The sequence below is a fragment of the Argopecten irradians genome, chromosome 15, assembly GCF_041381155.1.
Source record: "Argopecten irradians isolate NY chromosome 15, Ai_NY, whole genome shotgun sequence".
Classification (NCBI taxonomy): Eukaryota; Metazoa; Mollusca; class Bivalvia; order Pectinida; family Pectinidae; genus Argopecten; species Argopecten irradians.
Window position 1 is genome coordinate 22,603,480 of NC_091148.1, and position 14,609 is coordinate 22,618,088.

The 14,609-nt window shown below is 38.2% G+C and overlaps 1 protein-coding gene across 1 annotated transcript in view; it reads left to right on the forward strand.

Annotated features, from left to right (window-relative positions):
* Window positions 1–1,802: 1,802 nt before the first annotated feature.
* LOC138308674 (nucleolar and coiled-body phosphoprotein 1-like) overlaps window positions 1,803–14,609 on the forward strand; it is a 117,146-nt gene continuing 104,339 nt past the window's right edge. Inside the window, exons 1-6 of the mRNA XM_069249709.1 lie at window positions 1,803–1,832; window positions 1,999–2,109; window positions 2,524–2,639; window positions 4,493–4,634; window positions 5,389–5,472; window positions 10,466–10,497. Coding sequence (XP_069105810.1) covers window positions 1,803–1,832; window positions 1,999–2,109; window positions 2,524–2,639; window positions 4,493–4,634; window positions 5,389–5,472; window positions 10,466–10,497 — 515 coding nt within the window. The remainder of the gene's footprint in view (window positions 1,833–1,998; window positions 2,110–2,523; window positions 2,640–4,492; window positions 4,635–5,388; window positions 5,473–10,465; window positions 10,498–14,609) is intronic.

A 14,609-nucleotide genomic window follows, 5' to 3' on the forward strand; every position in this document is an offset into this window, starting at 1 on the left:
TTACAGTTTGTTACTGCTATTTTTCTCAGAAGTACTTGAAGTGCTTAGTGATATGTCCTCAAAATTTTATGTATAGTATATGTGTTTGAAAAAGTTTTAAAAAAGTAGGAGAAAAAGTTCCATCTTTTTTTCCCATGGTCAGACATAGATCTATTTTTTGGTGGGCGCCACGATTCCCTCAGGGATCTCGTGTCATATTTATAACCATTACAGCAAAGTAAGGTTGCCAGTGCGTAATAACCAAATTTATAACAACATGTGACAACAATTAGTGGTTATGATGTGATAGTTCCTGGTCAATGTATTATAAAATGTCTGTTATATGTATATAAAGAATATGATAATAAACGCAGAGTAATATCATTGTTCCCCCAGACGTTTTTTATAACCTTTTACAATACTCTTTAATTAAAGTGTATTACGACTATTTCCTATTTACATTGTAGAAAAAATTGGAAAAGATGTATGAGAAGGAAAAGTTACAGTACAAAGAGGAAATGGCAAAGTTCATGTAAGTGTTTAGAGAACAATATTGTACAGACATTTATAGATAAAAGATACAAAATGAAAAACTTCCTACCAAGTTGTGAATACCAGTAATCAAAACATGTTTTTGTTTCTTCAAATACTCCTTTTTCTTCTTTGTCCAGTTTCCTTTATCAGTATTTAAGTTTTGTTCTGTCAAGTTTTGCTCTGATAAAACACACTGCATATCGTTCTTTCACATTAGGGGTCACATTCTAAAGAGATTTTTGAACGCCTACTCAAATTTATGTACTGCCTACAGAAGCAGCGCCTTCAAAACATCTACACATTATATTTATTAATCTACATTAGCAAGAGAGCAGCCTTCAAAACATCTACAATATTTTTCTCCTGTCTCTCTAAGTTTTTACCCTTTATCATATTTACCGAATTTTGTAAAGTTTTGAGAAAGTTATAAAATATTCAGTATATTCATTACTTTCTCTCGTATACACGTTGCGAATAATTTGGGAAAGCTCTGAGCTGTTTCAATCTATCTGATCATGTTGCTGATGTTGATCACCTGATGTGGCTCGGGAGGCTCCGATCTGTACGGGATCGATGATGGTCATACGATGCAACTTATTTTTTCGATTTGCATATTGGTTTTAAACATATGATGATATTTCATCCAACATTACCTCATTAGTATGTTGATGCCTTTATGAACCTAGAATCATTATGTTTATTCAGATACTCTTGTATCTTTTATTAACAGCTCGTTAAAGTTAATCTGACTTTCTGGTTGGTCATTTCTTTTGCTTCATTCAATTATGAAGAAAAAAAATATGAATTGGTGAAAAAGAAAAAAAATCTGAGATTGGTGTGAAAACCTGACTTAATCATGACGTCTGCTGACACAATAGAGACATCAACGTATATTGATTTGGAAAAAGGAAAATGAAAAATATTATAAAAAAAACAACATTATTTTTACACAGTTTGCAAACAAATTTTTCATACCCCAATGAAATTAAAAAAATAGTGACATCAGTGTTTAATTGTGCTAAGGTATGATTTGGGACTGATACTACTCAGAGAGGTTGAAAATTTCAACCAGCATATCATGTAGATGTTGCTGTATTGAAGCAAGTTTTCATGTATTTTCATCAGAATGGATATCGTGTGTTGTTACTAGGGAACAAAACCCAGATATATATTCACCCAAGAAACCAAAAACCACGACAACAAAGGTCAAAGATCAAAAAAAGGAGGTTGTGAAGTGTCAGGTCATCACACCTGTGTTTTGTGTGTCGCGTTGCTTGCTGGAGGAGGAAATGGATCCGAAACGTGAGTTGATTAATTTTGTCATATTGTCAAGTGAGGATTCACAGGAATATTCTAGTTGGATAAAGTTATTTAAAAGGTCAAAAAACATGCCTGTTTTCATTACTTCGATACTCACAATCTGACCATACTACTATACACTTCCGTTCATACACTGTGGTGTCATTGGATTGATTTATTTTTCAGGCTGACAAAATAGAAATACGTAATCGTCTGAAGGCAGCATTTGCCGCTCTTAAGGACGACAAACAACAGAAGTGGCTGGATCAGGCAGTCTTAGCTAACAAAGATTTGAAGGTAATGTATTGTATATATGCCGTAATTAGCTTCCTATAACAATATTATGTAACTTTGACCCTATAAGCACCTTATCTCCGTTTTCAAGGCCTCAAGTTGAATAATTGAATTTCTTAATGAAATGCAGCCTGAAAATATGTTTACCATATGCATCAACATACTATCTTTATTAATTTGATTTTTTTTTTTTGGCAAATTTTTTTTTAATTTCGCTTTGTGCAATAATTTTTGTGAAGGTTATGCTCCTTAGAGCATTGTCTTTAGTTTTTAGTACCTAATTAGAAACAGGGATAGAGGGAGAACAGTGTTACCTATATCATATGTCACATCGAGGCCATCTGTCTTGTATTATAAAAAGAAGGTGCAAGCTCTTTTTTTTTGTGGATTTTAAACATGTAAAAAACGTTTTTGTAGGCACGGCTGAAGGCATATGCGGAAAAATATCCACACCGTAAGACGCACACATTAACGATGTTGAAACATGCACGGAGTATTTCAGACAAAGCTCTAGGAAAACCAGAAAACCCTCGGTAAGTTAGACAATGTTTGGAGTGCTAACCATTAAGTGATACTGTTGTCCCAATTCTGTATTTGCACATTACAGAGTTATATGCCCTTGCGGGTAGGTATTGATTGAGACGTCATGTGTTTGCGAGCGTAGGGTCATAATTTTCAGAGACAAGAGAAGATCCCAGAGGGATCTTGGCGCCCACCAAAGAATGATCTTTGTCAGACAAAGGAAAGAGGGATCTTTTCTCTGCTTTTCAAACTTTTACTACATATTACTACATATGAAATTTGAGAAAGATCCTATGAGTACTTTCTGAGATCGTAACAAACTTCAATTATCAAAAAACAAGATGGTTACCTGCCGGCCATCTTTTTGACCGATCAGTCTGATATGCAATATGCACAACTAAGGTCCTAGGGGAACCTGCACATGCAATTTGAGACGGATCACTTCAGTACTTTCTGAGAAAAAGTGGTAACAAACTTCAACTGTAAAAATCCAAGATGGCGTCCTGTGGGCTATCATATTCACTGATCGGTACAAAAATGCAATATGCATAACCAGGGAATTAAGGGGAACCTGCAAATGAAATTTAAAACAGATCCCTTCAGAACTTTCTGAGAAATAGCGGTAACAAACTTCAATTGTTAAAAAAATCCAAGATGGTGGCCTGTCGGCCATCTTGTTGATCGATTGGTCCCAAAATGCAATATGCACCACTAGGGCCCTATTTCAGAAGAATCCCTTCAGATTTTTTTGGAGAAATAGCGGTAACAAACTTTAACTATCAAAATTCAAGATGGGGGCCTGTTGGCCATTTTGTTGACCGATTGGTCATCAAATGCAATATGCACAACTAGACCCCTAGGGGAACCTACATGTGAAATTTGAGAGAGATCTCTTTGGTACTTTTAGAGAAGTAGTGGTTACAAACTTTAACTATCAAAATTCAAGATGGCTGTCTGGTGGCCATTTTGTTGACTGATTGGTCAAAAAATGCAATATGCACAACTAGGGCCCTAGGGGAACCTACAGAAAAAATTTGAGAAAGATTCCTTTGGGCACTTTCTGAGAAATACCTGTAACAAGAATTGTTATTGATGGAAGGACGGACGGTCGGAAGGATAGACCACGGACGAAAAGCGATTTGAAAAGCCCACCATCTGATGATGGTGGGCTAAAAATAACATGAATTGTGTTCAAAAATAATGATACCTACCTCCAAGGGAGCTTACTCTATAATATTCAAAGATTGAATACTGTTGTGTGCATGTGCGTGACAAATATTGACATAGCTTATACTTAGTCATGATAGTAAGTAACCACACACAAGTCAGCTGCAGGTGGGCAAGTCGATGGCCCCACATATTACTACAAGCCCTCCACCTCTGGGTTAACAGTTTGAATCCCACATGGGGCAGTAGCGAGGAACTGACTGCTGGTTGGTGGTTTTTCTCTGGGTGCTCTGGCTTTCCTCCACCAACAAACCTGGCAGGTCCTTACATGACCCTGGCTGTTAAAAAGACGTAAAAATAATAATACCACACCAACTCAAATGAGCCGCGCTACCACATACAAGTTGGCCATAGGTGGTATCTCCCCCCATTTCTAGTGGTGGAGATCTAGAGATGATGTTCGATGTAAATGGATTCCTTTATTCCCCACAGCACTTGGTCCTATTCATTCTTTAATAAAGTGACCCTCGGCCAGTTGGCTTTATGATCAGGCATGTTCTGAGATAGCAGAAGTGTTAGTTGTAGTCATTCTCAGTGTTTCTTCACAGATTTTCTAATGTAAGGCGAGGAACAATTGACAGATGTAATCTATAAAGTCTATTGTTCTTTCACATCTATTTTTGTTCTGTTTAAACAGGTCTGCGTTCAAGATATTTACACAGAAGAACATCACTAAGTTAGCTCATCTCCCTTACCGTCTGCAGCAGAAGAAAAATACAGAACAGTGGAAATCCTTGCGGCTTTCTGAGAAGATGGAATATGAAAACCAAGCCCTCACAGTACGTTGTAACTGGTTTCAGATTTATTATAGAATCAATCATTACATCCACTATTCTGTATTTGCATATTACAGAGTTATCTGCCCTTGTGGGTGGGTATTGTTTGTGATGTCAGGTGTTTATGAGTATAACATCATTCTTTTTGGAGAGTTTTACTAGTTTACTAGTATCCCTCCAACTGTGGGCCATGATAGCCGAGTTCAGGTATCTGACCATTTACCACAAACCTCCCAAATCTCTTGGCTGTTTGATATTGACAGATCACCAGCTGTCAATAAAAATCGCCCGGATACCACACATAACCTTGAAATTTGTAATGTGTATGTTTGATCTTTGCGTGTTTGTCTGTGTTTTACGGGCTCATCGATAACTGAACTCATTGAGGGCCAAATTGACCTTTGCTCCGACATTGAATGGGTACACATGTGTGTGGAAGCATGAGATGTGGCTACATACCTACTTATGATCGATCAATAGGTACCATGGCCTAATTTACTCCTTTACCTTAACTTAAAATTCCTCATAGAAAAGCATTACAGATTTTAAGGAAGGCTCCTTAACTTAAGGATTTGTTTTGAGTTGAAGATTTTGTATACATAAGCCCTGCCCTTTTCTAGAACGGCCATCCCCATTACCAAATTTCAGTATGTAGTATTATCAATTCTGAGGACATAATTGGAATAATAATAAGGTTTTGAAAACTTGGTTCAGTTTATTATGCATAAAATGTTAATCAAATTTTCTACTTACACAGGAAAAAATGGCATACGCTAAACAGTACAAGGTGTTCCTACAGAATCTACCAGCCGATGAGCGTAGGGACATAGAAACGTACAGGGTAGGTTTACATGGGTACAAAAGTGCATGACTATCTCTCAGAAATCTTCTATCTGTCCTTCAGAGCTTCATCATCGCAGCTAGGTTTCCGCATGTTTACACATAGTTCATAAATTATACAACCTAAAAAAAAAACACAGAAAAAGAGATATGTTTGTAGAGCATTAAAATTGAGCACTTATACATGGGAACCTATTATTTATTAATTGTACCATTTTTAGGAATTGACATTTTGGATACAATAGGTAAACAATGTGTAAATGTATATTTTTCTGTGCACTTTGATACCGTAAACAGGGCTATTTTGGCGTCAAAATAGGGTGGTTAAATTTTGGTGTGTTTAAATTTGGCGTTTCCATGTGTTCTGTGTCAAATTTTGGCGCACACTCATTAGAATGCCAGGTGATCAAATATCGACATGTTGACGATCAAAGTCATGGAATTACAATCCTCGCTAATTTGGGTTAATAAAACGATGTGATCACATTCAAAGCCATATCGATACTGAGACAACCCTTTGAGGTGTTGGTCTTCGATAGAAATGATAAATACTCACATACATATATACATGTTTTCATGCATTTTATTGAAAGAAAAACTCAAACAGGTGAAATCAATGGTAATTGTTACTTTCCAGCTGACTTGATATACGGTGTGTTACGTGACTGTCGAACTTACCTGAGTCCCAGCTCAGAGCACTAGCACATATGTAACTGTTCTATTTGGTAATCAACAGCGTTTAGATAGATTTATATGGGTTAAGGAAGTAATATCAACAGTTATTTTCCATTTAACACTGGATCCTTATAGACATATGTCTGTAGGATACGAATTACTTAAAGTAGTAAATATAGGGCAAAGAAATAATTCTAACAGTGTGGACAAAAGATTGTCAAATTTTCCAGGCGACCTGCCCCTTTGTCAAGACACAAGAAAATCAAATAAAATTACATGTTAAGGACGGTCACGGACGTACACAAAAACATAAACAATGAACACATATAGAATTTACAGATAAACTAAAGGGACAAAACTTTGCGTATTGTCTGAATGATCTCTTCGGTCAGTTTGCTATAATTAGTTGCGATCGCCAAAGGCGATAGATTTATATGTACAAATAAATATGACATTAATTATTTATTAGCAACATATAGCTAACACGGAGAATTCGTTGTCAAAATACTACTTTTCCACTACACGTAAGCATCAGACACATAGCGGGGCCCTTTCTGAGTTCATTTACATGTACCTTTATTATATGCGTTACAATTATATATGGGATTGGATTTCGTTTTTATGTTAAAAAACCATGCTTGTATGGAGCAATTCCTCTAAGAATATATTCTATGGGGCACGTTAGCGCCCCATATTGAATATATTCTTAGAGGAATTGCTCCATACAAGCATGGTTAACATAAAAACGAAATCCAATCCCTATATTTACACTCACACGACTTTTTATTTATATTTTATGCAATAAAATCGTCATTTGAAAGTGACGTAATTATTCAATAAAAGTCGGATCAAAAGTGGGAGGAGCTTACTCATTTGAACAGCTAATGGTGACGCTTCACTGTAAGGTAGAATTATTCATCCGCGACGACAAAAAAGTTCAATATTTTAGTGTAAAATAAACATGACAAACAAAGTAAATTTCAGAGATAAATTTTTTTAATCAGATCAGAACTTTAAATATATATTCAATTTTGCTAAAAGTTAATATATAGCGTAATAACATAAAGAATTTGTATACGGCCACATGTGTGAAACTCGGATGACCGTTATTGTGTCAGCGAGGCGAAGCTGACGCACGCTTACACACTTTAGTTTGCCGAAGTTGGCAAAACACCGATTTTCAAGTAGCTCAATGTGTTTGAGATGTCGTCTGACTTGACGGTATTACATCCTTGGGAGCCATGTGATTATATAATCTACGCTTCTAAAGATCCATATCGCCATCGATAGATGAAACAAATTCACTTGTGTTCGATGGATACAATGTATTTGTGGTGAAGTCGGGGAACTGTCAACACGTGGGTTATTAGCGGTGCATGTTTTTATAATACACATGATTAAATACTCAAAGAACAAAGACAAGAGGATATTTTTATAACTGACCTCTATCAGAGGGTCTCACACCCGTGTCCTACCCCAAAGGCTCGATCGTAGGACGAACGTAGGCACAGAGGTAATGTTTACATTTGAACACCCATCATTTTTAACAAAAATGAAAGCACGTCGCCCCGGTCGGGATATTTTTCCGTTTCTTTATACAATTGTTAATTTAAAAATTGTTTGAATCATATATAAATATAAAACATGTATATATTGTTTACATTTTTCCAAAATTCTATGAAAAACAACAATATACACGTAATGTTGCGTCAAAATGTAAACAAAGCCATGTGTTTCTTTTTAAAAAAGTAGTCCTTTTACGTTGCACAGAACATTTCCTTACGCAAGTTCAAAGTTCAATGTTACCATGCAGTTATGGTAAACAAAATCGGCTAGTATTAGCGTATAGTGACCGTAAGCATTGTAGCAAGTGTAAAAATATATAATTTTGCAGCTTCTCACCAGTCGGCTGTATAAAGATATAGAATTACACAACCTAAACACTGAGTCGGAAAACGTTGGATCCAGAATTTTATCTCCCGATACCAACATAGTGAAATTTTGGTGTGTTAAATTTTGGCGCTCTGGAGCCAAACACCAAATAAGCCAAAATATGACCACATCTAAAATATCCCAACTCACAGTACACCACTGTTAATGTGCCACTGGTTGCTAAGGCTGGTTCTACTGTCTCACTACTTGTTAGAAGCTCCATGGTTACACTACACAGTTCTCTCCCGTTACTCAGACAAAAACCAGTGTCTGTGTATCTATATTTCTTGACCATTTATAATAATGATTCCTCTTATTTTAAGTATTTTTCCAGTTGCAAAGGTCTCTGAAATTATTTTGTTTCCAAATCAGTAATATCTCAAACTCCATGCATATCATCCTTTATAATATCAATGGTACTTGTTTGGGATTGCTTTTCAGGGTCAGATTTATTTTGATATCTCAACCTACTGGCAGTACATGTACTATGAGATTCATGTCTGATAGGTCAACATTAAGGTTAAAGATGCTCCACCGCCCACCGAGCATATTTAAAGGATATTCATCATTTGAACAATAATTGGTGTTTAATCGTGTATATACTTGTATATATAATTAACACAAAAAATAATATGAAATAATTTACTTTGCCTTTGGTGCATGCGCAATAATTACTTCATTCCAGATAGGATATAGTGGCACAGAATTTTTAGCTCACCTGGCCCGTGAGCTTATGTCATGGCGCTGCGTCCGTCGTCCGTCCGTCCGTCCGTCCGTCCGTCAACATTTCCTTTAAATCGCTACTAGTCCTAGAGTTCTGCATGGATTGTAACCAAATTTGGCCACAAACATCCTTGGGGGAGGGGAAACAGAACTTGTATAAATTTTGGCTCTGGTCCCCCGGGGGCAGGAGGGGCGGGGCCCAATAGGGGAAATAGAGGTAAATCCTTTAAATCGCTACTAGTCATAGAGTGTTCTGAATGGAATGTAACTAAATTTGGCCACAAACATCCTTGGGGGAAGGGGAACAGAACTTGTGTAAATTTTGACTCTGGTCCCCCGGGGGCAGGAGGGGCGGGGCCCAATAGGGGAAATAGCGGTAAATCCTTTAAATCGCTACTAGTCATAGAGTTCTGAATGGAATGTAACCAAATTTGGCCACAAACATCCTTGGGGGAAGGGGAACAGAACTTGTATAAATTTTGGCTCTGGTCCCCCGGGGGCAGGAGGGGCGGGGCCCAATAGGGGTAATAGAGGTAAATCCTTTAAATCTCTACTTGTCCTAGAGCTCTACATGAATTGTAACCAAATTTGGCCACACACATCCTTGGGGGAAGGGGAACAGAACTTGTATAAATTTTGGCTCTGATCCCCCAGGGGCAGGAGGGGCTTGGCCCAATAGGGGAAATAGAGGTAAATCCTTTAAATTGCTACTAGTCATAGAGTTCTGAATGGAGTGTAACCAAATTTGGCCACAAACATCCTTTGGGGAAGGGGAACAGAACTTGTATAAATTTTGGCTCTGGTCCCCCGGGGGTAGGAGGGGCGGGGCCCAATAGGGGTAATAGAGGTAAATCCTTTAAATCGCTACTAGTCATAGTGTTCTGAATGGAATGTTACCAAATTTGGCCACAGACATCCTTTGGGGAAGGGGAACAGAACTTGTATAAATTTTGGCTCTGACCCCCCGGGGGCAGGAGGGGTGGGGCCCAATAGGGGAAATAGAGGTAAATCCTTTAAATCGCTACTAGTCATAGAGTTCTGCATGGATTGTAACCAAATTTGGCCACAAACATTTTTGGGGAAGAGGAACAGAACTTGTATAAATTTTGACTCTGGCCCCCTGAGGGCAGGAGGGGTGGGGCCCAATAGGGGAAATAGAGGTAAATCCTATAAATCACTTCTTGTCCTAGAGTTTTGTTTGGATTGTGACCAAATTTGGCCATAAACATCCTTGGAAGAAGGGGAACAGAACTTGTATAAATTTTGGCTCTGACCCCCTGGGGGCGGGAGGGGTGGGGCCCAATAGGGGATTTAGAGGTTAATATTAAAATTCCTTCAGAAAAGAAACAATGAACCTGTTTTCAGAACATTACTTGGCATTACAAACCAGGTGAGCAATACAGGCCCTCTGGGCCTCTTGTTTCGGGATGCAATTAATTGTTTTTTATATTTTTAACTTGAAGTAAAATTAGAAGCTCAAACTTTTCAATGGTGGTAATGGTCTAAAGTAAGTAACTTTTGTAACTGAAGAAAAATACTAAATCGTCTGCTCATGTTTTAATAGTGGAAAAAAAATACCATTTGTCAGCGGTGGAGCATCTTTAAGTTTGTGTGTTTAAAGGATTGTAGCAACACATATAAATGAAGAATATTTTCTATTTCAGAGATACTATACAAAGTCTCCAGAGGAAGATTTGTAAGTAGATACGTACAGACCACACATAGGACAAACTATCAACTTTTCCTTGTTTTAGATTTATAAGCGATTGACCGATGATATCAAATATTTAGGATATGAAATAACAGGAAGTCCAATGTTGTTCCACAGTGATGTATAGGCAACATAAATATTCAGGATACTTTGTTGTACATGCTCTTAAATTTAGCAAAATGTTATGTGTTATGGTAAATATCTTGCCCTGTTTTCTTGAAACACACCTGGCCCGAAGGGCCGGTGAGCTTATGTCATGGCGCGGCGTCCGTCGTCCGTTCCGTCCGTCCGTCCGTCCGTCCGTCGTCCGTCCGTCCGTCCGTCCGTCAACATTTCCTTTAAATCGCTACTAGTCATAGAGTTCTGCATGGATTGTAACCAAATTTGGCCACAAACATCCTTGGGGGAGGGGGAACAGAACTTGTATAAATTTTGGCTCTGTCCCCCCCGGGGCAGGAGGGGCGGGGCCCAATAGGGGAAATAGAGGTAAATCCTATAAATCGCTACTTGTCCTAGAGTTCTGCATGGATTGTAACCAAATTTGACCACAAACATCCTTGGGGGAGGGGAAACAGAACTTGTATAAATTTTGGCTCTGGTCCCCCAGGGGCAGGAGGGGCGGGGCCCAATAGGGGTAATAGAGGTAAATCCTTTAAATCGCTACTTGTCCTAGAGTTCTGCATGGATTGTAACCAAAATTAGCCACAAACATCCTTGGGGGAAGGGGAACAGAACTTGAGTAAATTTTGACTCTGGTCCCCCGGGGGCAGGAGGGGCGGGGCCCAATAGGGGAAATAGAGGTAAATCCTTTAAATCGCTACTAGTCATAGAGTTCTGAATGGAATGTAACCAAATTTGGCCACAAACATCCTTGGGGGAAGGGGAACAGAACTTGTATAAATTTTGGCTCTGGTCCCCCGGGGGCAGGAGGGGCGGGGCCCAATAGGGGTAATAGAGGTAAATCCTTTAAATCGCTACTAGTCATAGAGTTCTGAATGGAATGTAACCAAATTTGGCCACAAACATCCTTGGGGGAGGTGGAACAGACCTTGTATAAATTTTGGCTCTGACCCCCCAGGGGCAGGAGGGGCGGGGCCCAATAGGGGAAATAGAGGTAAATCCTTTAAATCTCTACTTGTCCTAGAGCTCTACATGAATTGTAACCAAATTTGGCCACAAACATCCTTGGGGGAAGGGGAACAGAACTTGTATAAATTTTGGCTCTGATCCCCCAGGGGCAGGAGGGGCGGGGCCCAATAGGGGAAATAGAGGTAAATCCTTTAAATCGCTACTAGTCATAGAGTTCTGAATGGAATGTAACCAAATTTGGCCACAAGCATCCTTTGGTGAAGGGGAACAGAACTTGTATAAATTTTGGCTCTGACCCCCCGGGGGCAGGAGGGGCGGGGCCCAATAGGGGAAATAGAGGTAAATCCTTTAAATCGCTACTAATCATAGAGTTCTGCATGGATTGTAACCAAATTTGGCCACAAACATCCTTGGGGGAAGGGGAACAGAACTTGTATAAATTTTGACTCTGGGCCCCCGAGGGCAGGACGGGTGGGGCCCAATAGGGGAAATAGAGGTAAATCCTATAAATCACTTCTTGTCCTAGAGTTTTGCTTGGATTGTGACCAAATTTGGCCATAAACATCCTTGGGGGAAGGGGAACAGAACTTGTATAAATTTTGGCTCTGACCCCCTGGGGGCGGGAGGGGTGGGGCCCAATAGGGGATTTAGAGGTTAATATTAAAATTCCTTTAGAAAAGAAACAATGAACCTGTATTCAGAACATTACTTGGCATTACAAACCAGGTGAGCGATACAGGCCCTCTGGGCCTCTTGTTTCTTGAAACAAAATGGCAGACTTAGCTGCATTACTGAAGTTTTTCTCCATATGTAACTGATGTTATTTTTAATCACTACGGGGGGTGGAGGCGCAACGTCCTGGGTTATGGTGTTATTTTTTTTACTCCAGTCAGTCTTTGACTTGAAAAATTGTGATCTGATTGGTTTTTACGTAGTTAACCATTGACTTACCGGGTAACTTTCTGATTTATAATGGAATTACAGGACAATTTTATGTGATTCTAATCTATCCAGAATTTAGATTTACTTCTATCTAATTACTTACATACATCGATAACACCGGCAAGCTCTATTTCGCACGCATCGCTGACCAGCACGCGTACGGGATCTAGTGACAAAGCGCGCGTTGACCTACACGTGCAGGTTAGTTTATGACATTGGAAAAGGAATATGGACGTATACTATCACTAAGTATATGTGACGGGTTTCTGAGAGTCAAATGTTCAAGTCTTCAACTATTATTACATGCCGATTTTCATCAAGTGCGGTTTCAGTGGAGTTTTCAAATTGTTCCCAAAGAGGATTTATACTATCATTGGGTCCTGTAACTGTGTAAAGGAGGTATGAGGAATTATTAAAGAATATTCTACCCATACGACTTCACCTGATGGAAATTCTAAGTCAAGACAACGTTTGGCATAAATATAATAAAATATATAGACGACAACACCTCCACCATAGGAATGTACACGGTCTGTATATCGTCATCAGAAATAGTGCTGTCTAAATGAGATTCGGTGATGCATACTATACGTGGAATTCACCTGCAATGTTTTGGAGGTGAGTTATTTTATTTCTTAAGCTGCGAATATTTATGTGGAATATAGTCAATATATCAGTGTTTGTGCCTTGACCAGGTTTTACATGTATATCCATACAAATTAATAGTAAAATATGTAGGACTAGAATAAAGTTTGTATTACTGAAATAACCGTGTATAACCTGAAATAGAAGAGTGTAAAATGAGATCTTGAATGGGCAATTAAGGTTTAAGACCCTGTTTAATATATCATGTCTAAGCTGTAGTTGAAGAAAACCTTAATTATGTCAAATTTCCAAACAATGTATATGTGTATGCCTTTATAAAGTCGAATCCGGTCAAACCAGCGTTCCTACTACATGCTATAAACACTAGTAAACATAATGACATGGTTGTTTGGTGACAGAAATATGTACTGAACCCTGTGGACATGCAAAACTGAAAAATTACATTTTTTGCATAATTTGCCAAAATTTACAAACAACACATCAGCCTATACAGAGTCAACAGTATTATATCTAGTAAAGTTAGTACGGATGCATTGACACTTTTTAGTAACCATCCTCGATATTCCAGGGGTTCCGATCACTTACGATCTCTATACGAGTAGAGATAGTAAGTGATCGGAACCCCTGGAATATCGAGGATGTTTAGTAACTAAGGTACATGTATATGTATGTTATGCAAATACACCTAAGAAGTGAATACAGTGATATACAATGTATACGCATACAAAAACATCACTAGTTTAAACAGGGTCTTAAACCTTAAAATATTGAGAAGTTCATGGTTTTCATAAAAAAAAATGTAATTGTAATTTTGTGCGATAACTCAAATGATTGTGATGTGTGCACATGTAGAAATTGCATGTAGAAACTGAGATATGTTCATGAGTATGTTCAATGTTCGGTGGCTCACATATTATATCAAACAAAGAGAAAAACAATACAAAAAACGTACATGTGGTTTTAGGTTTTTTGAGAGGAGAGATAAATACCGTTGCCGTTGGTTATAAAATTCTTGCCAGGTCCCTGTGATTTATGCCAGTATTACTTCACATACGGGAATGTAAGACTTTGTTAATAAGTCTTTAAATCTAAACAATACTGTATTGTATATCATATTATATATCATATAAATGAAATGTTCAGAACGGACTTGCCTTTTGCCTTTATAAAGTGTTGCAATTCGGAAGCTCAAAATTGTGTTGTCAGTTCGCCGGACTTCTCATGAACAATGGATTAAGCGGGAATATTCCGACCAACGGTCAGATCGAGTCTTTGAAGTCATGTGACTAAGCACGGTCGCTTATGATGAGCATAATATCTATATCGATACGTGAACGCATTAAAATACATATTACACATAGCCGTGAAGAAATACGAAACGTTATTTGTAATTCTACGAGTTATCCCTGAATTTAATTTTGATCTTATGCATTATACTGATTATATTCGCTCACATCAGT